Below are 25,608 nucleotides of genomic sequence, written 5' to 3'. Positions count from 1 at the left end.
AATTCATCATCATCTCTGTTCCAAAGGGAATCCTTCTATTCTGTAGGTTTGCCCAGTGGTGATAGACTTCACCATGACAGGAAACATCGCCTCCATGGCTACACGAGTGAATCTGCTGGAAATATGGCTCCATGGCTACTCTATCTAGCTCCATGGCTACTCTATCTAGGCCAGGAGTTCCCAACCCAGGGTCCACGGACCTTTTGCTTAATGGTATTGGGCCATGACAAAGAAAAGGTTGGAACCCTCTGATATGGGCCTTTCAATATTTGATAGGTTTCAATGAGATCCTCCCTCATTCTTCTAAATTCCAACAAGTACAGTCCCAGAGCCATCAAATGTTTCTCATATATTAACACTTTCATTGCCAGAGTCATACGGTGAACCTCCTCCAGTCCCACTTCAGTGCCAGCTCCTTTGTTAGATAAGGGTCTCAAAACTGCTCACAGTTCTCCAAGTGTGGTCTGACCATTGCCCTTTAAAGTCTCAGCATTGCACCATTGTTTTTATATTCTAGTCCTCTTGAAGTATATGCAAACACTGCCAAAGAGCTGATTGGGGACTTCAGAAAGAGTAAGACAAGGGAACACAAATTAATCCTCATGGAGTGATCAGAAGTGGAGAGAGTGAGCAATTGCAAGGTCTTGGGTGTCAATATCTCTGAAGATCTAACCTGGATGCAACATATTGATGAAGCTATAAAGAAGGCAAGACAGTGACTATATTTCATTAGGTGCTTTGAGGAGATTTGGTTTGTCAAATAAAACACTCAACACAAATGTACTGTGGAGACAGTCTGACTAGCTGCATCACTATCTGGTATGGGAGGGGTGGGGTGACAGCACAAGATCAAAGTAAGTTGCAGAAACTGTTAAATTAATCAGCTCCGTTATGGGTACAAGCCTCTGTAGTATCCAAGACATCTACAAGGAATGGTGCCTTAGGAAAGCAGTGTTCATCATTAAGGACCGCCACTGCCCAGGACATGTCCTCTTCATACTGTTACTGTCCAGACGGAGGTACAGAAGCCTGAAGACACACTATCAGCAATTCAGGAACAGCTTCTTCCTCTCTCCCACCTGATTTCTGAATGGATATTAAACCCATGAACATTACCTCACTATTTATTTTATTTCTGTTATTTTTTGCACTACATGTTTTAACCTAACTATTTAAATGACATATATACATTTAGTGTATTTCAGTTTTTTTCTTTATATTTATTTATCATGTACTTCTGCTTCAGCTGCTGTAAAGTTAACAAATTTCACATTTGCATATGATATTAAACCTGTACTGATTCTGATTACTACAGCCTGAACCTGCAAGTTAACCTTAAGGGAATGCTGCAGGAGGACTCCCAAATCCCTTTGCACCTCTGGTTTATGAATTTGCACCCCACTATGCCAACTGGTGGTGTAGTGGCATCTGCACTGAACTGAGTTCAAATCTAGCCAGGTCCCAACCTGGGCAGCAGCAGTATCTGCGTGGAAGAAAGGCCTGGTAATCTACTTGTTATCTTGCCACGAAAACCCTATGGTCCATGAGGTCACGAAGAGTCGGACTGGTCTTAACGACTGAACATCATGCCTTTATTCCTCTTATTAAAGTGCAGATGATACACTTCCCATTGGCCACTTTATTGTCCATTCTCTTAATCTGACTAAAGTCCTTCTGTAGACTCTCTGCTCCCTCAACATTACCTGCCCATCCACCTATCTTTGTATTGTCAATAAACATGGTCAGAAATCCCTCAATTTCAAATGATTGGCATATAATATGAAAAGAAGTGGTTCCCACACTAACCCCTACAGAAAACTACTAGTCGCTAGCAGCCAACCAGAAAAGAACCCCTTTATTCCAACTCTTTGACTCCTGTCAGTCAACCAATCTTCTGTCCATGCTAGTAGCTTTCCTGTAATACTATAGGCTTGAGGGATTATTTAACAAGGTCATTTAGATAAAACTTAGAAATGAGAAGGGGTTATATTATAGACCCCCCCCCCCCCAATATTCAACAGGAACTTGAGAAGGGATGTGTCAATAAATTGCATGTAGCTGTAAAAACAGCAGGGTAAACTAGTAGGCTATTACAATGTCCTGATTTTTGAGTGGGCCACCCTGATTGCAAACAGCCTGGATGGGGCAGAATTTGTGTGGTCTGCCCAAAAAAATTTCCTCATTCTATATGTAGAGGGACCTACTCAGTAATAAGCCATACTGGACCTCTTCTTAGTGAATGAGACAGGCTAAGTAATAGAAGTGGCAGTCGAGGAGCACATTGGGGCCAGTGACCACAATTCTAATAGTTTTAAAATTATTATGGAAATAGATGGAATAGGTTAATGAGTTAAAGCACTGAACTTGATTTGGGCCCATTTTGAGGGCCTCAGGCAGGAGCTGGGATCAATTGGGTGACCCTATTCAACAGCAAAGGAATCATTAGCAAAGTGGGAGATTTGTTAAAGGTTATATCAAGAGTCCAGGGTCAGCATTGTTCCTGTTAGGGAAAAGGGTGGGACATACCAAGCTCAAGGAAATCTGGCTGATGGAAGATATTGAGGTTCTGGTCAGGAAAAAGAAGGAAGCATACCTCACCTTTAGGCAGCTAAGTACAAATGAATCCCTTATAACAAGCTTAAGCTCAGGCTCAAGAGGGAAATCAGGAAAGCAAAAAGAGTAGATGAGATGGATTTTGCATGCAGGGTTTAAGATAATCCAACAAGGCTGCCTTTGTGTGAAGCTGCAGGCAATGATTGAAATTTTTAATGTCTATTTCTCCTCTGTGTTTACTCAGCAGAATATCATGGATGCTAAAAAAAATAAAAGTATTAAACAGTGAGGATTTGGATCACATACATATTATGAGGAAGGAGGTATTTGCAGCCTCAAAGTGCATTAAAGTGACTAAATCCCCAGGGCCTCACCAACTATATGTGACGCCAAGGAAGAAATCACAGATGACCTTACAGAGATATCTGCTATGTCATTAGCCACTGAAAAAGTTCAAGAAATCTGAAGGGTGACTAATTTTGTTCCATTGTTCAAGAAGAGTGGGAAGGATGGGCCAGGGAGCTACAAGGCTTGCGAACCTAATTTCAATTGCAGGGAAGTTACTGGACAGAATTATGAGAGGCAAGATTGACCATCACTTGGATAGTCAAGGCCTGATCAGGAATAGTCATACAGTTTTGTGTGTGTGAGATAATGTCTTACAAAATCATGGCATTTTAAGTATTCATCCACTGGCATTAGTGCTAAATATACAATATACAATCAGTAGCTACTTTATTAGGTGCACCTGTACACCTGCTTGTTGATACAAATATCTAATCAGCCAATCATTTGGCAGCAACTCAATGTAGGCACATGCAGGCACAGTCAAGAGATTCAGGTGTTGTTCAGATCAAACATCAGAATGGGCAATAAATATGATAGAAATGCCTTTGACTGTGGAATGATTTTTGGTGCTTTGAGTATCTCTAAGCTCCATGTACCTATCCAAAAGAATCCTAAAAGACCCTATCGTATCCACCTCTACCACCATTGCCAGCAGCCCATTCCACGCACTCACCACTCTCTGCGTAAAAAACTTAACCCCTGACATCTCCTCTGCACCTACTCCCCAGCACCTTAAACTTGTGTCCTCTTGTGGCAACCATTTTAGCCCTGGGAAAAAGCCTCTGACTATCCACACGATCAATGCCTCTCATCATCCTGTACACCTCTATCAGTTCACCTCTCATTCTCCATCACTCCAAGGAGAAAAGGCCACGTTCACTCAACCTGTTTTCATAAGCAATGCTCCCCAATCCAGGCAACATCCTTGTAAATCTCCTCTGCACCCTTTCTATGCATTCCACGTCCTTCCTGTAGTGAGGCAACCAGAACTGAGCACAGTACTCCAAGTGGGGTCTAACCAGGGTCTTATATAGCTGCAACATTACCACTCAGCTCCTAAATTCAATTCCATGATTGATGAAGGCCAATACACCATATGCCTTCTTAACCACAGCGTCAAACTGCGCAGCTGCTTTGAGCATCCTATGGACTCGGACCCCAAGATCCCTCTGATCCTCCATACTGCCAAGAGTCTTACCATTAATACTATATTCTGCCATCACATTTAACCTACCAAAATGAACTTCTTCACACTTATCTGGGTTGAACTCCATCTGCCACTTCTCAGCCCAATTTTGCACCCTGTCAATGTCCCGCTGTAACCTCTGACAGCCTTCCACACTATCCACAACACCTCCAACCTTTGTGTCATCAGCAAACTTACCAACCCATCCCTCCATTTCCTCATCCAGGTCATTTATAAAAATCACGAAGAGTAAGGGTCCCAGAACAGATCCCTGAGGCACTCCACTGGAGACCAACCTCCATGCAGGATATGACCTGTCTACAACTACTCTTTCCCTTCTGTGGGCAAGCCAGTTCTGGATCCACAAAGCAATGTCTCCTTGGATCCCATGCCTCCTTACTTTCTCAATAACCTTCCATGGGGTACCTTAACAAATGTCTTGCTGAAATCCATATACACTACATCTACTGCTCTTCCTTCAACAATGTGGCTAGTCACATCCTGAAAAAAATCAATCAGGCTTATACCTGCCCTTGACACTATTCCTAATCATATTATACCTCTCCAAATGTTCCTAAATCCTGCCTCTCAGGATCTTCTCCATCAACTTACCAATCATTGAAGTAAGACTCACTGGCCTATAATCCCCTGGGATGTTCACGCACAGCAGACTAGAGTTTAAAAAGAATGGTACGAACACAAAAAACATCCAGTGTGATGCAGTTCTGTTGGCAAAAATGCCTTGTTAATGAGAGAGATCAGAGGAGAATTGCCAAACTGGTTCAAATTGAAAGGAAGATGACAGTAACTCAAATAACCATGTGTTGCAACAGAGGTGTGCACAAGAGCATCTCTGAACACACAACATGTTGAACCGTGAATGGGCTACAGCAACAGAAGACCACAGACATGCACTCAGCAGCCATTTTATTAGGTACATGAGGAATCTAATAAAGTGGTCAGTGAGTGTAGCTGAGGCTGTATGCTATAGTCCATTTGAAAGGATCACTGCCTTTGATTGAGTTTAATGGAAGCAAGCAATGACATTTTTTTTAAATCTTCTTACCACATTCATACTCTTCTCATCAACAGTCACTTGTTTAAGTTTTGTTTGTGGAGGTATTCTGAGGACCCAAATAGCTTGGTCATCCTGTCATATCTTGGAGATGAAGCAATTGAGCAGGTCTGGAAGATAAAAGGTTATTGAAACCCACACAGATGAATTAACAATTGGATGAAGCATATTGATGACTATTACTCAAGTACAGTATATTACCAAGTTACAAGGGAGTCGTGCTCTGAGAAAATAATTCATATCCCATTTTTCTATAACGTAATCACTTGGCAAAAATTGACAAAATTTGCAATTTTTCTTATATATTTCATGTATACAGTATTTGGATTTTTTTCTCACCTAAATTCTGTAAGAGCAAATTATTCTGTATCTCATATTTTTTGGCAATGATTCATGCATTTCATGAAGGGTGAATTTTCATTAATCAGATTGCTATAGCCCAGGGGTACACTAGCTGGTTTCAATATAATTAAATCCTGTTGGGTTTGACAATACATGAGTAACCTGAAAGACTGTCAGCTCAACAACAGGACAAAAACATTGCCTACTTCCTATTTTGCATGTCTTCCACATCTAAAAGAAGTCTGTATCAATCTGGTCCATTAAAAGAAAAGGTCCTTCTTCCAATATTTATCCGCAGGTAGAATGCAATGGATTATTATCAGGCAATGCTGGACAAAGCATTAAAACAAATTACCCATGCAGGCATTGATGAGATTGATCAATAAATTGCCAGCAAAGGTATTTTATGTAAGGAGCCAATTATTTGAATTATATCTTCCCCTTGAACTGGTTGCAGGCTTTCAACTTCTGTTAAAGCAAACATTTCCTATCTGCTTATCCACCATTTCTTTCACCGCCACATTACTGCCTCTCCAGCATTATTTTCCAGCTGATCAATGTTCACTCTTGCCTCCCTTCTATTCTTTTGGTATCCTCTTTTTTATTGTGACAAGCTAACTTTTTATATTTCATCTTTCCTCTCATTATTGTTTTTTTTTTTGTTGCCTTCTGTTGGTTTTTAAAAGCTTCCCAATCCTCTAACTTCCCATTATATTTTGCTACACTTTATGCTCTTCCTATTGCTTTTTATGTCTTTGACTTCCCTTGTTAGCCATGGTCACCCCATCGTCCCTTTAGAATGATTCTTCTTCTTTGGGGTGAATCTATCCTGGGCCTTCCAAATTGCTCCCAGAAACTCCAGGTATTGGTGCTTTACTGTCACCATCCCTGTTAGTGTACCCTTTACTCACTTTGGCTAGCTCTTCATTCATGCCTGCGTGGTTCCCCATCTTCCACTGTAATATGATATATTAGCTTGTATGTGTTAGCTTCTCCCTCACAAACTGCGGGGTGCATTCTATCATATTATGATTACCGTCTCTTAAGGTTTTGTTATCTTAAGTCCCTAATCAAATCTAACTTATTACAAAACACCAAATCCAGCCTTTTCTCTGATAGGCTCAGCTATCAGAGATAGGCTGTAAAAAAAATTTTCATAGGCATTCTACAAATCCCTTTTTTTGGAATGTACCGCCAACCTGATTTCTCAGTCCACCTGCATATTGAAATCTCCCTGACCATTGTAACATTGCCCTTTTTACATGCCTTGTAACTTGTTTCCCACATCCTGGCTATTGTTCGGAGGCCTGTTTATAACTCCCATCAGGGACTTTTTAACAACTTCTTGTTTCTTAAACTCTACCCACAAGGATTCAACATCTAATCCTATGTCACTTCTTTCTAAAGTTTTGATTTAATTTTTTCTTTACCAACAAACTTCCTCTGCCTACCAGCCTGCCCTTTTAACACAATGTGTATCTATTTTATTTTTATATAGACCCTTGGTCCCCACAAGCTTAATTAAACCCATGTGACCCATTAACCTACTAACCCATGCATCTTTGGGATGTGGGAGTAAACCAGAGCACCTGGAGGAAACCCACATGGTCACAGGAAGGATATACAATCACAGTAGAAACAGAGGCGTCAATTGAACACAGCTCACTGGTGCTGTAAATCATTATACCAACCACTACCATGCTGTCCTAAATCCTTAGATCCTTGAATCACTCCCAGCAGTGATCTTCTTTGAACCATGACTCAGTGCTGCCCACAATGTTATATTTGCCAATTTCTAACTGCACTACAAGGTTATCTACAGTATCTTATTTCACCTACTGTGTTAACCACCCTTTGCAATGTTGTCTCATGTTGCCTGAAGTTATATTCTTATCCCTTTCTAAACTTTTTTGTCTTTTCTATATTCTGGAGACACCCGTAGCCTCTTGCACTCCCCTTCCCTTTTATGTTATCTATATTTTTCCAAACTGTTGAATCCACCTCTCTAATACTAACTTTCAAATCCTATCCACAACCCTAGTTTTAAGATTCAACAGGACCCTTGTCCCAGCATGGTTCAAGTGGAGCTCATCCCAGCAGATCAGCTCCTTAAATCCCTAATACTTGTGCCACAAATTCAAACCGACTTCTCCAAAACCAATCTTTTTGCCATGCATTTAGTTCTCTAATTTTATTAACTCAGTACTAATATCCGCATCTTAATAATTTTTGTTTCAAATACTGGGGATCCCAGATCCCTTTCTACCATAATCTGTAATTTTAGTTTATTTAAATAATATCTTCATTCTTCCATCTAAAGTGAAAAACCTCACAATCTTCCACAGTGAATTCCATTAATAAGCCCACCCACTAATCCATATCCCTTTGCCTTTCAATCCCCCTTTGCCCCTCTCACTACTTGTTAACACTCAGTCCATTCATCTAAGTCATTAATATATGTTGTAAGTAGTTCAGTGGTCTGTATTGATTCCCAATATGTCTCACGAGTCACTTAATTTCATTCCAAGAGTGATCTATTTACTTCGACACGTTGCTTCTTGAAAGTCAATCCTCTATTTAAGCCAGTGTATTACTCCCACCACATGCACTCTTATGTTGTGAACTAATCCTTTATCAAATACTTTCAGAAAATACACGTATCACTTCCTCTTTATATACCCAATTTGTTATATATTCAAAGAACTGCAGTAAATGATCAATTATCCTTTATAAAAACTCATTGATTTAACTCATTGTTTTCTGTTACCTCCTTAATAATGGATTCCAAGGCTTTCCAGATTAGTGAAGTGAAAGCTTCCTGCTTCAACCTTCTGCCTTTCTTAGAGAGTAGCACTATATTTTAACATCAAGTTTGACATCAGTGGTGGGTAAATTAATGGAAAGTATTCTTAGAGATAGTATTAATAATTATCTGGATAGACAGGATCTGATTAGGAGTAGCCAGCATGGATTTGTGTGTGGAAGGTCATGTTTGACAAACCTTATTGAATTTTTTGAAGAAGTTATGAGTAATGTTGACGAGGGTAAGGCAGTAGATGTAGGCTATATGGACTTCAGCAAAGCCTTTGACAAAGTTCCACATGGAAGGTTAGTTAAGAAGGTTCAGTCGTTAGGTATTAATGCTGGAGTAATAAAATAGATTCAACAGTGGCTAGATGGGAGATGCCAGAGAGTAGTGGTGGATAATTGTTTATCGGGATGGAGGCCGGTGACTAGCGGGGTGCCTCAGGGATCTGGTTTGGGCCCAATGTTGTTTGTAATATACATTAAGGACCTGGATGATGGTGTGGTAAATTGGATTAGTAAGTATGCCGATGATACTAAGGTAGGAGGTGTTGTGGATAATGAGGTGGGTTTTCAAAGCTTGCAGGGAGATTTATGCCGGTTAGAAGAATGGGCTGAACGTTGGCAGATGGAGTTTAATGCTGAGAAGTGTGAGGTTCTACATTTTGGCAGGAATAATCCAAATAGAACATACAGGGTAAATGGTAGGGCATTGAGGAATGCAGAGGAACAGAGAGATCTAGGAATAACAGTGTATAGTTCCCTGAAGGTGGAGTCTCATGTAGATAGGGTGGTGAAGAAGGCTTTTGGAACGCTGGCCTTTATAAATCAAAGCATTGAGTACAGAAGTTGGGATGTAATGTTAAAATTGTACAAGGCATTGGTAAGGCCAAATTTAGAATATTGTGTGCAGTTCTGGTCACCGAATTATAGGAAAGATATCAATAAATTAGAGAGAGTGCAGAGACGATTTACTGGGATGTTACCTGGGTTTCAGCACTTAAGTTACAGAGAAAGGTTGAACAAGTTAGGTCTCTATTCATTGGAGAGTAGAAGGTTGAGGGGGGATTTGATCGAGGTATTTAAAATTTTGAGAGTGATAGATAGAGTTGACGTGAATAGGCTGTTTCCATTGAGAGTAGGGGAGATTGAAATGAGAGGACATGATTTGAGAGTTGGGGGCAAAAGTTTAAGGGAAACACGAGGGGGTATTTCTTTACTCAGAGAGTGATAGCTGTGTGGAATGAGCTTCCTGTAGAAGTAGTAGAGGCCAGTTCAGTTGTGTCATTTAAGGTAAAACTGGATAGGTATATGGACAGGAAAGGAGCGGAGGGTTATGGGCTGAGTGCGGGTAGGTGGGACTAGGTGAAATTAAGAGTTCGGCACAGACTAGGAGGGCCGAGGTGGCCTGTTTCCGTGCTGTGATTGTTATATGGTTATATGGTTATTTGCTGTTTTCCAATTATTTGCAACCTTTCCAGAATCTGAGTAAATTTAGTAGATGACAAATAATGCATCCACTATCACTGCAGCTAGGTCCTATAAGACCCTAGTTTGCAGTCCATTTTGTCCCAAGGACCTGCCTTGGTCTTTAGCTCTATTAGTGTGCCTAACATGCAGGACAAAGGGAAAAGTATTTGGTAAAACATCTGACAAAATATATCCCCTTACTGTTTTTTGCATCAGTGTTTGTGGCAATACAATGCTGGTATCCTCAAGGAAACAGATTGGCACCAGGCCACGCCTTCCATGTACCTGAAAAGACAGGAAACATTTCAGAATTATCAGCTTTCTCTGCAAAATGGTCGCATGATTCAGAGCTACAGCCTCTGGGAAAATAGTATTCGATACAACATTAATATATAGTTCTCACAACTAAAGAAATAAAGGGATACAGGGAAAAAGTTGCAAGTGAATTTGGGAGATCAGGTATGATGATATAGAGTAGTGCAGCAGGCTACTCTTGTTTCTGTTTCAAAATTCTGATTTTATCATCCCACACTTACAGCAATTTGCAATAAGAAAGGATGACAGACAAATTATTAGTAAGGGATAATGTAAAATACTCATCCTGGGATGACATATTTCTCATTAATTCCAATTTGGAATTTAGGGGCTTTATGGGCACTAGTATGAACAAGGCAGATTTTTTATATAGCCTATAAATTACATGCATCCTATTGCAGGGCAAATGATATTATTCAGCCAGAGAACCAATATTAAAATTTGCTTCACTTCCTCAACTATAGCACTTTGCTGTCAAGTCCATGGAGTAACCTGATTATCAGGAGAACGTCTACAGAACTGAGTACCTTGTGACGACAGACAGTCCACCATATCATAGGCAAAAAAACAACGGAATATGCAAACCCAGCTCAGCTACCTACTAGTGTTTGCCTCAGTTATAAGTAATAATTTACCAGAACATAAAGTTCATAGCCCCTGCAGCAGGGAAAGATTCAAGATTTGAAGATTTGCAAAAATTGAGGATTTGAATATTTATTCTGTGTGTATTTAAGGAAACTGTCTGAGGATCTGAAAATTGGAGGGAAAGTAACTTCTTGCTTAATTAATCTTTCCAATCACTGGGTGGTACATTTATATTGGCTTTAGGCATACAGGGCTGCCACCCTCGGACAGTGTTAGTTGTTGATGCAAATGGCACATTTCTCTGTATGCTTCAATATACATGTGACAAATAAAATAAATCTTTGAATCTTTAACCTCTAGTTTACATACACCAAACTGATTAACACATAATCTGCAAAACTTCATTGGAGTCATTTGGCTCTTACATTAACCATTCCATTATAGAGAAAAGAGCAGAAAGTAAAATTACTATCCTATCCTCGGGGATGGCAAGGGAGGGATAGTATTAAGAGTTACTTAACAAAACAGAGTGCAGCATATTCTACAGACAACTGGTTTCCATACCACACAAAGCCAGCTTTGTATGCTTGATTTTTTTTTCAAATGTAAGGCTGCATCCTTATCTACATCTTCAGCCAAATGTTCAAAAGGACAACACTGGGTCAAACCTGCTGCTTAACAGTCCTTTCAATACAAAAAATGAGCTAGCAAAGTACCTTTTCAAGATAGTGACACATTGCACAAAAGAACTGGAAAGCCTCCAGCAACATGAAGGAAGCAGATTGAAACATAATAATTGCAGAAACTCTCCACAGATCCAGGCTTAATTTAATACTTAGCACTGGGAAAATGTGAATCAGCATAACAATGTCTTATTAATAAGTATTGATTCAAAGCTTTCATTACATTATCAATGAACCAACTATTTATTTAAACATTAACGACACAGTGTAACAGCTGGGTAACTTAAAATTACAACTACAATTTGTGCCCTCATTGGGATATATCAAGGAAAGTTAATGCTTTGCCGAGTTAAGGAGAAATTTCCTTTAATAGATACTTCAAGACAATAATGAAAGTACTGTGCATTTAACAATAAACCACAGCTTCATCCAGATACTGTTTGTAGAAGGATTTCAGAAAGTTCATTTTGTGCACACAGAAGTTTAAGTTACCCAGGTGAATAATTATTCTCTCAAACACAGTTCATAATTCCCAATACAATGATGAAGTCTTCAGAACAGGCATCTTTAGTATGAGAGAAATTAAATCTAAGAATACAGACTGATAGCACATGGTTGCCAGAGTCTGCAGCAAATCAAATACACTATCTTTCATTCAAAGGAGATAAATCAGGTCTCCATTGGCATGCCTACTCCTGTTTCCATCTATATAATTACCTCCCTTTCACTTCATTTTCCTCTTCCTATTTTGCTCTCTTTGCATCTCTTTTCTCAATCCTTTCCTCTATTCCCTCTCTTTCTTTCTACTCTGTCTCCCCCCATTTTTTTTGTTCTCTCTCTCTCTCTCTCACTTCCTCCCACTTTCATCTATCTTCTTCCAGCGAACAAGCCCCTCACTGATCAGGGTTAGTAGAGGAAATATGTCTGGAGTTGGAGGAGGTAGGGGAGATTGTTACTGAATATTTGCTTCAGTATTCATCATTGAGAGAGACCTTGACAAATGTTAGTACAGGGTAGGATAGGCTAATATGCTGGAGCACATTGGCGTCAAGAAAGAGGATGTGCTGAAACTTTTGAAAAATATCAGGATAGGTAAGTCCCTTGGACTAGATGGGATATTCTGCAGTTTAATATGGGAAACGGGGAAAGACTTATGGGTTTCAACCCGAAACGTCGTCACTACCTCCTCCCATAGATGCTGTCTGGTCTGCTGAGTTCTGCCAGCATTTTGTGTTTTTATTAAAGACTTATGATGTTGTTTAATGCAAAGGTTTGTAATTCACATATATTCTCAACACATTGATGAACAGCTTTGGATAACATATTTGTTGAGACTTTTCCTACAGCTACAATTAGATATTTCCTTAAAACAGGAAAAGGATATTTAATTCATGCTTATTACTACACATTTACAACTGGCTAGCTAAGATTGCCATGGCAACTGTTTATCATGCCAGATTTTCACAAAGTTGTTAGGAAATTCAAGTTAATTAAAAGAAAACACAGTAATAATAGATACTTGATAAGACTGTGACAGTTCTTTTTCTGCTGCTCATGTGGGTCATAATTAATAGTGTTGCATATTAGCATATCTATATGACAGCAATTCTATAAGTAAATGATAATCAAGTCCAAAAATATTAATCTTCAAATGCCGTTTCTGCCATTCAGTCATTAATGAGGAAGGAATTAATGTATTTTAGTGAGGTTCTGGTGAAATGGGAGAACGGGTGGAGAATGAGGTGCAATGATCATTATAAATTATAGTTCTTTTCCCAATGAGATGCTACAGGAGAAAATTCTATGATGCCAACCATATACAAACAATTTTCTTCAGTTAGCATTCCAGGGTTAATTAGAACAGTTAGGAAACATGCCAGGAACAAACTGCAATTAACCAGCATCTGAAAGATAGAAACATTTAACAAGAAATATCACAAAATCATTTACAAACAAAAATGGATCCTGAGTTACTGAAGCATTTATTATGAAGGAGAAAGCACTTTATTTTAAAGCCTGATAAAGGAGGAGATAAATAAATGCAAATCTTTACTTCTTAAAGAATCTTGGGATGCCCAAGTTGGTTCACAACCAATGGTGCAGACACTCCTCCCACGGCACCGTCAGCTCCAGCAGGATGGTGTGTTTTGCTGCCTCTGAGAGAAGGATTGTTTTCAACAAATTTTATTCCTATTGCCCCTGAAGCACAAATATTCTAGTGGGCATTAGGTCATTCTGTCTATATTCATTCTGATGTTCAGGAAGCTCTAATTTTCTAGGACTTTGCCATATATCTACACAAAATAGTTGACATCTTCAGTCTTCTTTGCCACATATTATGTAAAGGAAAAAGTACAGTCTCACACCGGAGTAATTTTCATGCAATGTAACATTTGTTGAACATCTCGTGGAAAATAAGTGAAATCAGTTCTGATTTATGAATTATCCTTTGTTAATTTTATGGCCTATGGGATGGGAGAGAGCTTTAAAGTCTCATAATGGTACTTGATGGTAATTGAGCCAAATGTCAATGAAAGGCACTAAAATGCTTGATGATCAACCACAGTCAATCCTGTTTTTTTTAAAAAGTGTACAATCCAGAAATTCTGGCAGGCTTTAAGTTGGATATAGAAATGCCCAGATAATATCAACAAATGGGTGTAATAGAGAGGAGAAAGAAAATGACAATTATTACAGTAAAGCACTATTCTCCCTTTGAGAAGTATGAAACAAGATATCAGAATACTATTTGATACTGCATCAGTAAGAATCAAAGTTAATGAGCACTTGTTAAACACCAGAATGAGAGTATTGTGGAAAGGCCATCATTGATTGTCCTTGAGGCTGTGGATCACTTCCTAGAACTGTTGCAGTCCTTTAAGTGAGTGTGCTCTCATGCTACATTTGGGCAAAAAATGTCAGATTTCTGACCCATAATGAGGAATAAATGACAACCTGTCTGATTCAGGGAAGTTTGTGACTTAGAATGGAACCTGTAAAACAGGTACACTTCTCACTAATAATACCATTTATTGTGTATGTATTATCCTTATTTAATCTCCAAAATTATATCTCCTCACTTTTTCCAGGATCAATCTCCAACTGCTACTCCTCCGCAAATTATTGCACAGCTTAAAATTACCCTTTTTACCACCAACACAACCTCCAGCCTTGCTGTCAAACAAATGTATTAATTGCAGTTCCTATATTCACATCTAGATTGTTAATATACATTAAAAAACAACAAAAAAGCTCAGCACTGATTGCTGCAGTACGTCACAGATCTCCAACTCACAAAAGCAACCCTACACCATCACTCTTTCCCATCCTGACACATTGCCAGTTCCAGATACAACTTGCCAAACTCTCCCAGGTCCCATGGGTTCTTACCTTTTTAACCAGTCTCCATTGACAACCAAGAGAAAGTCCTTATTAAAATCGAAGTAGATTACATCAAGTTCACTACCCTCATCAACACACTTCACCATCTCATCAAACCAAAAGTCAATCAGCTTGGACTTCCCTTAACAAAGCCATACAGACCATCCTTGATCCTTTAAGTGCAGTTTAGTATTGTCCCTCAGCAATTTCCCATCTATTTCCTAGGCTAGTCTCATTCTGGCTGACCAGAATATCCCTGTTGACCTTCTTGAATAAAGATACAACATTTGCTACCTTCCAGTCATTTGGTACCTTCCCTGTGGCTAGCAAAGATTTGACAAAGTGTTAAGAGCTTCAGCAGTCTCCTAACTTGCCTTCCAGGTCATATTGAGATACATCTCATCTGGCCCTGGGGAATTATCAAACTTCAGCTTGCTGATACATCAAATATCTCCAAGGTAATTTATTTATTCTGTCGTCCTCCAACTACCATGCCCTTCACCATAATGAACACTGTTGGCAAGTGCAAAGAAGAATACAAAGAAGGGACATCAGCACTTCTACTTTCTTAGAGGTTTGCATAGAGCTGGTGTGTCACCAAAAACGTCAACACAATTCTATAGATGCATAGAGGAGAATATCCTAACTGGCTGCATCATTGCCTGGTGAAACACCAATACCTAGGATTATAAAAACATTCAGAAAATAATCCAGTCCACCACAGGCATAGGTCTCACACCATTGTTTACATTTACATAGACGGCGGCCACAAGAAAGCCATGTCCATCATCAAACACCCCCACCATCCAGGCCAATCCCTCTTCTCACTACTACCACCAGGAAGGAAGTACAGAAGCCTGATGGGCCCACACCACCCTTATAAACATCAGGCTCCTGAACAGCTGTTGATAACTTCAATCATAACTATGCTGAACTGATTCTATGATCTCCAGACTAACTTTTAAGGATTCTTTACAACTCATGTTCTCAGTATTATTTTTATTTGCACAGTTTGTCTTCTTTTGCACATTGGTTGGCTGTCAGTCTTAGTTTCTGATTAGTTTCATAATGTTCCTACAAATGCCCGCAAGAAAATTAATCTCAAGCTGGTACATACGAACTTTGTTAATAAATTCACTTTGAGTTTTGAACATTAAGACACCACCTACCTCCCTCCTACTCCTTGAACATATTGTCATTTGGACCCAATGAAGCCTTATCATTCCCTGTCAGCTTCTTCCAAGTTAGTGCATTAGGAAGGACAAGTGCATTACGATGAAAACTTAGATTTCAGCCGTTGGTCCTTTTCCAGGAAAAAGGAAATCATGTGTATTAAAAGTCATGTTGATATCCTCTTTAACCAAGGGCTGGATTTGTTTATAACTGCTGTAGTGAAGATGTGCAAAAACTTGTTGTAGCAAAAACTACGAGTGCAGTAAAACCACAACAAGGTGGTGATCAATGGAACTCATTCCAGCTGGAGCTTTGTGATTTGTGGGGTTCCGCAGGTATCTTTACTCTGCTGCTTGTAATGTATATAAAAGACCTGGCTGAAAATGTAAATGTAAAATGTCAGTAAGTTTGTAGATGATATGAAGATTGGTGGTGTTGTGGATAGTGTAGATAACAGGCAAAGAATACAGTGGAATATAGATCAGTTGCAGATGTCGACGGAGAAATGGCAGATGGAGTTTAACCCAGACAACTGTGAAGAGTTGCACCCCGGAGATCAAAAATAAAGAGACAGTATACAGTTAACAGCAAAACCCTTAACAGTGTTGCTAAAGAGTGGGATCTTGGGTTCAAAGTTCATAGTTCCCTGAAAGTGGCTACTCAGACTGATAGCGTGGTTAAAAGTCCATATGGCATATTTGCCTTTAGTAGTTGAGGTATTGAATTTAAAAGTCAGGAAGTTACATTGAAGTTTTATAAAACTTGTAGTTAAGCTGTTTCTGGAATGTTACAACCACTCTGGTCACCTCATTGAGGATCTGGAGAGGGAATAGAAGAGGTTTACCAGGGTGCTGCTTGGATTAGAGGGCATGTCCTATAACGAGAGGGTGGATAAACCTAGGTTTTCTTCTCTGGAATGGCGGAGGCTAAGGGGGAATCTGATAGGCGTTTATAACATTATGAGAGGCTTAGATAGAGCAGAAAGACTATTTCCCAGGTTTGAAATGTCTACCAGAGGGCATACATCTAAAGTGACAGAAGAGGCAATTTTAAGGGAGATGGGGGAGCAAATTTTTTTACTTAGGGTGGTGTACACTGCCAGGGGTGGTGGTGGAGGCAGATACATTAGAAACCTTTAAGCAACATTTAGATGTGAGGAAATTGAATGATACGGTCATTGAGTAGGCAGAAGAGATTAGATTAGTTGGCAATTTGCTCATTTGGTTCGGAACTACATTGTGGACCAAAGTGCCTGTTCCCGTGTTCTACTGTTCTATGTAAAAACACATGAAGTGGAAAACCAGCAGGCCCAGAGTTAATCCTTGGGCTTAACTCACCCAGATTATTTAACGTTCCCCCCAGATTATCTTCGGTAAATTTAGTATGGGATTTTTTGAGTTTTTCTGGCTCACCATGGAGATTACAATCTGAGGTGCAAAGGGTACATGGAGTACTTGGTGTACTAGTATCGCAGTGGTTAGTGCAATATTATTACAGCTCGGAATGTTCTGGAATTCGGAGTTCAGCTCTGGTGCCGTCTGTAAAGAGTCTGGGCAGTGCAGCTCGTTGGGCCAGAAGGACCTGTTCCACATTGTATCTCTAATTAAATAAATACACTCTTTTGCACAATGCAGACTACATTAACCACATACTCTCTTTTGTTTGTTATTCTTCATACACTGTATCAATCTCTGAATTCTGCAACTCCTTTTACAGACCCTCTTACATTAAAATCTGAAGTTTCTGGGTGATATACAATGAAACCTCAAAGTAAAATAAGTTGCTTACCTCTGCCTCACAGAAGCCATCTCTCCTTTGCTTTCCATACACCCAAATAGTATCCCCTTCTTTAAAAGCCAGTTCCTGGCTTGGATGAATATTGGGGCTGTCTTGCAATGGATTATAGTCATAAATGGCAATGAACTGAAAAACAGAAATGAAATTTTTGAATTATATTCACTAATATCCCTGGATTTATTCAAAAATATAGACAATGCATAATAATGGAAAATCCTGAGATGATGAGGTTATGAAATGCCCAGCATAGATGAAACATACAAGAACTCTGAGTACAGATGTATGTTAAAAAAGAAGTCACTCTTTTCACTGTCTCCCAAAGTGCCTCACATTGCTACATCACGTAGCTGTGAAGTGAAAACACAATTATCAGGTAGGAAATTTTGTTTTCAATAATTTAATTATGGTCAATTAATCTGTTTCCTTCAGTAACACTGAACGACTAAGAACAGCTAGCTTTGAGCTAAATGTTAACTCCCCTTCTGCTCTTCAGTGTAGCGCCATGAAATCTGTAATATCTGACTGAAAAACCAGATGAGTAATGTCTCATCTAAAAGATACCTTCTGCCACAATTGCTACACACCTTCAGTAGAACCAATATTAGAACATAGTCCTGTGCTTAGTCCACCGTTTCATAATTAACAGTGCTTCAAACAAGGGCATGCCTCACTACTTAGAGAACAGCAATTATTTTGATTACATGATATCTTTACACTGTTGAACTTATTATGCAAAATAACATGCCAACTCTCCAGTAAAAGCACACTTCAATGTACAAGGTAGCCTGAAAGGGCTTGCCACCAATCTCAAGGGCAGTTTCTACACTAATGTTACAACACTATTAAATCATTGCTTAAGACCATAAGATACAGAAATAGATTCAGGCCATTTGGAGCATCAAGTCTACTCCTCCATTTCATTATGGTTAATCCATTTCCCTCTCTCCATATCCCTAATGCCCTGACTAATCAAGCATCTATCAAACTTTGCCTTTAATTTATCCAATGAGTTGGCCTCCACAGCCACCTCTGGCAATGAGTTCCATAGATTCACCACTCTCTGGCTCCTGCACGAGGACTTACCAAGTTCCTTTGCACTTCAGATTTTCAAATTTTCTCTTCATGTAGAACAGTCTATGCTTTTGTTTCTTCTACTGAAGTGCATGACCATACACTTGCTGACACTGTATTCCATCTGCCACATCATTGCCCATTCTACTAATCTGTCAAAGTCCTACTGCAGCTTTTCTGGTTCCTCAACACTACTTGCCCCTCCACCTATCTTTGTATCGTGCACAATATTAGCTTAAAAGCCATCAAATCTATAATCTGGATCATTGATATATAACATAAAAAGAAGTGGCCCCAACACAGACTCTAGTGGGTCAGCAGCCAACCAGAAAACACTCCCTTTATTCTTACACTTTGCCTCCTGCCAATCAGCTAAAGTTCTATCCATGCAACCATACTTTCTGTAAATACCATGTTAAGCAACCTCATAAGTGGTACCTTCTGAAAATCCAAGTACTGTACATAACATCTTCCAACTCACTTTTGTCTCTCCTGCCTGTTATTTCTTGTCAGGCAAGGTTTCCCCATAAGGTAACCATGCCGACTTCTGCCTATTTTATCATGTGTCTCCAAGTACCCTGAAATCACATCCTTAACAATCAACTCCAAAGGCACTGAGGTCAGACTAACTGGCCTATAATTTACTTTCTTTTGCTTCTCCCCCTTCTTGAAGTGTGGAGTGAGATTTGCAATTTTGCATCCCTCCAGAACCACACCAGAATGTATTGATTCTTGTAAGATAATTACTCATGCCTCCACAATCTCTTCAGCCACCTCTTTCAAAATGCTGAAGTGTAGACCATCTAGTCCATGTGATTTATCTACAATCAGACCTTTCAACTTCCCATCCACCATCTTACTTTACTCATATCTGCCCCTAAGACTACTGAATTGCCAGCATACTGCTTGTGTCTTACACAGTGAAGACTGATGCAAAACACTTATTCAGTTTGCCTCCCATTACTAACTCTCCAGCATTATCTTCCAGCTGTCCGATATCTACTCTCACCTCTCTTTTACTCTTTATACATCTGAAGAAATTTTTTCATATCCTTGTTAACATTATTGGCAAGCTTACCTTTGTATTCTATTTTCCCCTTTTATGACTCTTTTAGTTGCCTTCTGTTGGATTTTAAAAGCTTCCCAGTCCTGTAACTTCCCAGTAATTTTTACTCTGTTATATCCCCTCACCTTGGTTTTTATATTGGCTTTGACTACCTTTGTGAGATATGGTTGACTCATCCTGTCTTTAGAATACTTCTTCTTCTTTTCACTATTCTTGGTTGGTGTGACTGTAATGAAACCCAGTTTCCCTCGGGATCAATAAAGAATGTCTGTCTGTCTTTGGGATGTATCTCTCCTGCAGCTTCTGGATTACTCCAAGAAATGCCAGCCATTGCTGTTCTGCCGTCATCGCTACTAGTGTTGCCTTCCAATGAACTTCGGCCAGCTCCTCTCTCATGCCTCTGGAATTCATTTTACTCCACTGTGATACTGATGTATCTGACCCTAGCTTCACCCTTTCAAATTCTATTATGATCACTGTCCCCCAAGAGTTCATCTAAACTTCAGCTTTCCAATTCTGGTTCACTGCACAACACACAATCAATAATAGTTGGTCTCCTAATGGGGTCAACTAAGAGCTGCTCTGAAAAGTCATCTGTAGGCATTCTACAAATTCCTGCTCTTAGGAGACAGCAATAAATTGATTATCCCAATCCACCTGCATATTGATTTCTGCCATGATTATCGTAGCATGACCTCTTGATATGAATTTCCTATCTCCTGTTGTGGTTTGTAGCCCATATCTTTGCTAATGGTTTGAGACCCATCTTTTTACCCTTGCGGTTTCTTTGCTCTACCGACAAAAAGTTTACACTTTCCAATCCTATTTCACCTCTTTCTAAGGATTTGATTTAATTTGTTACCAAGAGCCACACCACCCTCTCTGCCTACCTGCCTGTCCTTTCGATATAATCTGTAATCTTGGATGTAAAGCTCCCGGCTATAATCTTACAGCTCGATGCAGTGATGCCAATATATGTTCCAATCACTAACAGTGCTACAAGTTCATCTACCTTATTCAGTTTATTGTGTGCTTTAAATCTAATACCTTAAGTCCAGTATTCATCACCCTTTTCCATTTTGTCCTGCTTTTGAATTGCACGTCATCCCATTGACGGCAATTTTGCCCTATCATTAGCCTGACCTTGCTTGCTAGTAGCCTTACTACACACTGCCTCTGAAAACCAACTGCCTCATCCTCAGCCCTATCACTCAGATTCCCATTCCCCTGCCAGATTAGTTTAAACCCCCCCCCCCAAACAGCTCTAGCAAACCTGCCTGCAAGGATATTGGTCCCCACCCCACCCCCCCCGCCCTTAGGGTCAGGTGTAACCTTTTTGTACAGGTTGTACCATGCCCAAAACAGATCCAAAGATCCAGAAATCTGAACCCTTGCCCCCAGCACCAGTTCCTCAGCCATGCACTTATCTGCCAAATTCTCCTATTCTTACCCTCACTGGTGCGTGTCCCAGGCAGCAATCCAGAGTTTACTAGCCTGAAGGCCCTGCTTTTGAGCTTTCTACCTAGCTCCCTAAAACCTTCAGGACCTAAAATCTCTCTTTAGGACCTCCTCACCTTTCCTACAACATTTGTGCCAAGACTTCTGGCTGCTCACCCTACCCCTTTAGAATGCCATGAACCCGATTCGAGATATCCCTGACCCTGGCACCTGAGGGGCAACATACCATTCAAGTGTCTCTATCATGTCCATATGATTTTGTCTCCATTCCTCCAACTATGGAATCTCTTCTCACTACTGTAGTCCTCTTCACCTCAGTTCTTTTCTGAGCCACAGCCCCAGACTCCAGTGTCAGAGACCTGATTGCTGTGGTACCCCCCAGTAGATCATCCCCCTGAACAGTATCTAAAATGGCATTCTTATAATTGAGGGGTATGGCCACAGGGTATTCTGTACTGGACGCCCATTTCCCTTTCTTCTCCTGGCTGTCACCCAGTCACCTGCCCCGTTCAACCGAGGGGTGACTATTTCCCTGTAGCTCCTATCTGTTATTTCTTCAGTCTCTCATATGAGCTGAAGGTCATTCAGCTGCAGCTCCAGTTCCTTAACACGTTCCCTGAGGAGCGGCTGATGTGGTTATCTGGGAGGACGGAGGTCTCCCACGATTCCCAAATTTCACACAAAGAATGCAACACAGCCCCTGGAGCCATTTTCACTGCATTAACTGTGCCCCAACAGAAGAGGAATGAAGAATAAGCAAATTACCGGATACTTACCTCACCCAAGCCTCACCTCACCTAAGCCTGATGAAGCAAAGCCAAAGCCTCCCAACTTTAACATGGACCCACTCCAACAATGGCCACTCCAGCTGCCCTTGCCTTATTTTTATTTGCCCTTGCTTATAAATCCTGTTCACTGATTGCGCACAGTCCAGACTCTGAAAACTGAAATTCCCTTGTAAGACAATTTGGACTCTTGACCTCACAATCTACCTGGTTATGATTTGTATCTTATTGTTTACCTGCAATGCTCTCTCTCTCTCTGTAGCTGGTTACACTTTATTCTGCATGGCCTTTACTTTACCTTGTTTTAGATCAATGCACTGCGTAATGGTCAGAAGGAATAACAGTGGAATAATTTTGTACAAATGATGTCAGATATGTGTACAATGTGACTCTGGATGCCAACCAGCCTCTGGTGTAGTCACATCAAAGATGTCAAACAAACCTCCAGAAATACAGTAAGCATTTTTTGTATTTCTGTTGCAGTTGAGTTTTTGATCAAATTCTAAGGCCTGGTGTACAAATTACCTGCTTTGTATGACAACATTTCTTGGTCATCATCCTTAACAAATTGTAGATTCTTAGTGATTTAAATAGCTTGGAAAGAAAAAAACCAGAATTTAAATCACAAAATTGCGAAGTAAAAGAGGTAGTAAACTGTTAAATGTAATTAGATATTTTATAATTAGATATAATTAGACTGAGAATTACATTTAAAAAGGAAATGTCCTGTAACAAGGGAGGCTGTCCCTATCACATTAACAATGCCTGCTGCTTGCACTTATTCGATTTCTGGACCGCTGGCCATAAACTTATACTGTATACAATTTTTTGTTTGTTTTTTTGGGAGACTTCTGAGCATATCTATGCTTATCGTATGCTATTAAATCAGTTATGCAATTATAGAATCTTATTATGATGAAGCACAGGAGGGGGTATTTACCCCTTCAAGGCTGAGCCAGTTCCTGTACTTCCCAGCTCTTTGCCTGTTGCCGATCACCCTGATGAATTCCCTCTTCAAATATTTATCCATTTTCAACTTCAATGTTCTCATGGAATTTGCTTTGACTAGCCTTTCAGGAAATGAATTCAAAATCTTAACAATCTGCTGCAAAAGAAGAATTCTTTTACCTGGTTACTGACCCTTCAGCCAGCAAATACAGAATAACTATCAAAAACTGGAGACGCAGGAGACGTCAGATGTTGGAATACACAAAGCACAGGAGGAACTGAGCAGGTGGGGCAACATCTATGGCTGGAACTTGGTCCAGACCTCTCATTGGATCAAAAGTTAGAGAAGTGGCCAGTATAAAAAGGTGGAGGGAAGGATGGAACAAGGGCTGGCAGGAGACAGGTGGATCCAGGTGAGGGGTGTGCTTGGTAGATGGGGGTAGGGCTGAGAGGGAGAATGGAATGGTATAAGAGGATGTGGAAGGAATGTGTTGGGGGAGTGGCAGAAAATTAACATCGTTCTCATACTCCTTGCATTAATTCCCCTCCCCCACTACTCCTCTCTTCCCTCCCCACCGCTTTCCCTTTCTCCCATGCTCCACTTTCCTCTCAGGTTCCAGGGTCCTCCACTTATCACATCACAGCAGATTCTAACGCTTTTCCCACACCAGCCCTCTCCCCACCCCCTGCCCCCACAATGTCCCCGTATGCTGCCTGACCTGCTAGGATTTGATAGTTCTGTGCAAAACTATCAAAAGCTGCTTGGAATTTGATCACCTCAGTTAAATCTCTCTAAGATAACATTCATTGTATGAGATCGATTAGAAAAATTAATCACCTAATCAAATGAAACTTATCAGCTTGCATGAGCATCATATCTCAGGAACCGAAACTTTTTCAATATCTCATGATTAACGAATTCAGAGGTTGTCCTACTTTTCTGCCAATGGCCTTAACAGATGGAGTTCAGGATTTTAATATTATCATGCCCACTGTAGAGCTGCATGGAGCAAGCTGAAATTTTAAAATTCAACATAATGCCTCAATATACAGGCTTAATACGATAGCAAAATAGGCATTTGTCAGGGTACCTGTGTGGGTGGGAGTGGGAGATCCAGGATATCAGACTGGGGTGTGGGCTTGGTATTTAATACTTAAGTATCACTGCTCAGTGATGTAGTATCCACTGAAGGTTGTGGCAACTTACACTCTTTAAGGTGCAACAGTGGGGAGGTGTTGACTGAGCAAGGTTAGCATTGGATGCAAGGGTCCAAATCCTGGTTTATCCCCAGCAGCTACATAACAGAGGACACTCTGATCTGCAGGCTGTTACCTGTGATACACACCAAGACAGTGTTGTTGGAAGGCTACCAGCTTGGTGAAGTTCGGTCTATTTGGTCAGCTGAAACTTGTTGGTCTTCTGGATACCTGGATATCTGGAAGGAAATGCCGTAGACTTGTTCAGTCCATGCTGCAGTTGCGGTTGTATGTACTATGGAATGTGCGGCTCTGAGGGGAAGGAACACTGTATAGGCTGCTCCTGCCCCTTCCCCTACCACACAAGGAGGGGCAAGAGTTGGGTGGAAAGTTTCAAAAACTGAAACGTCTATTACCTTAGGGGGCCACATCACATCAATGGAACTATGTTAGTTTGTTTTCTCTCTCTTTAAACTTTATATTACATAATGGAATGACCAAGTATGTAAGGGTTTTTTTTTAGCAGTGTTTCTTTCTTTCGTATATATTTTAGAATCATGAATAAGTCTATTTTTCTTGGCCTAAAGGAACCTCCAAAGCTTAAATTTCCACACTCACCAGCTTGAATCCTTCTGGAGACCCTATGTCCACCATATGCCTTACCTATCCGAGGTGACACAGTAGCATAGTGGTTCGCACAACGTCTTACAGTACAAGCAACATACACAAAATGCTGGTGGAACACAGCAGGCCAGGCAGCATCTATAGGAAGAAGTACAGTCAACATTTCAGGCCGAGACCCTTCGTCCCTTGTGTTACAACAGCATTCTGTGTGTGCTGCTTGTATTTCCAGCATCTGCAGATTTCCCTGTATTTGCCTTACAGTACAGACTGTAAGGTTCAATTCCTGATGCTGCCTGTAAGGCGTACTCACCATGACCATGTGGATCCTCCCACAGTCTAAGGACCAGTTTGTAGGATAATTGGTCATTGTAAATTGTCCCGTGATTAGGCTTGGATAAAATCAGGGAGTGCTGGGTGGCATGGCTTGAAGGGCCGGAAGGGACTATTCTAAGCTGTATCTCAATAAATTAATAGAATTAAAAACCTCCAGCCCTATTTCCATCAGGGAGAAGGTACAATAGCCTGGACAGCCACACTCAATGTTTTAAAAACAGTTTCTTCCCTCCACTCATATTTCAGAACACCGCAATGTTATTTGTCTTTTGCACTACAGTATTTAATTATTTTTACAACTTATAGAAATTTTTATGTAATTACTTATCACTGTAATGCTGCTGTAAGATGAGCACATTTTAATGACATATGACTTTAAGCCTGATTCTGCTTCTGAGACTGGGACTCCCACT

General features: G+C 40.2%; 1 protein-coding gene across 5 annotated transcripts in view; it reads right to left on the bottom strand.

Moving 5' to 3' along the window:
- The window catches only part of LOC132391707 (centrosome-associated protein CEP250-like), a 149,059-nt gene that overhangs the window by 3,953 nt on the left and 119,498 nt on the right, over positions 1–25,608 (bottom strand). For all 5 annotated transcript variants that reach the window (XM_059965255.1, XM_059965256.1, XM_059965258.1 and 2 more), the window contains 3 exons: positions 17,705–17,839; positions 9,981–10,064; positions 5,154–5,272 (listed from right to left, as the gene is read on the bottom strand). In XM_059965255.1, the coding sequence (XP_059821238.1) occupies positions 5,180–5,272; positions 9,981–10,064; positions 17,705–17,839 (312 nt within the window). In that variant the 3' untranslated portion in view covers positions 5,154–5,179. The remainder of the gene's footprint in view (positions 1–5,153; positions 5,273–9,980; positions 10,065–17,704; positions 17,840–25,608) is intronic.

The sequence above is a fragment of the Hypanus sabinus genome, chromosome 3 (genome assembly GCF_030144855.1).
Source record: "Hypanus sabinus isolate sHypSab1 chromosome 3, sHypSab1.hap1, whole genome shotgun sequence".
NCBI lineage: Eukaryota > Metazoa > Chordata > Chondrichthyes > Myliobatiformes > Dasyatidae > Hypanus > Hypanus sabinus.
The sequence above is the reverse complement of the archived record's forward strand: the minus strand, read 5'-3'. Positions and strand labels throughout refer to the sequence as shown.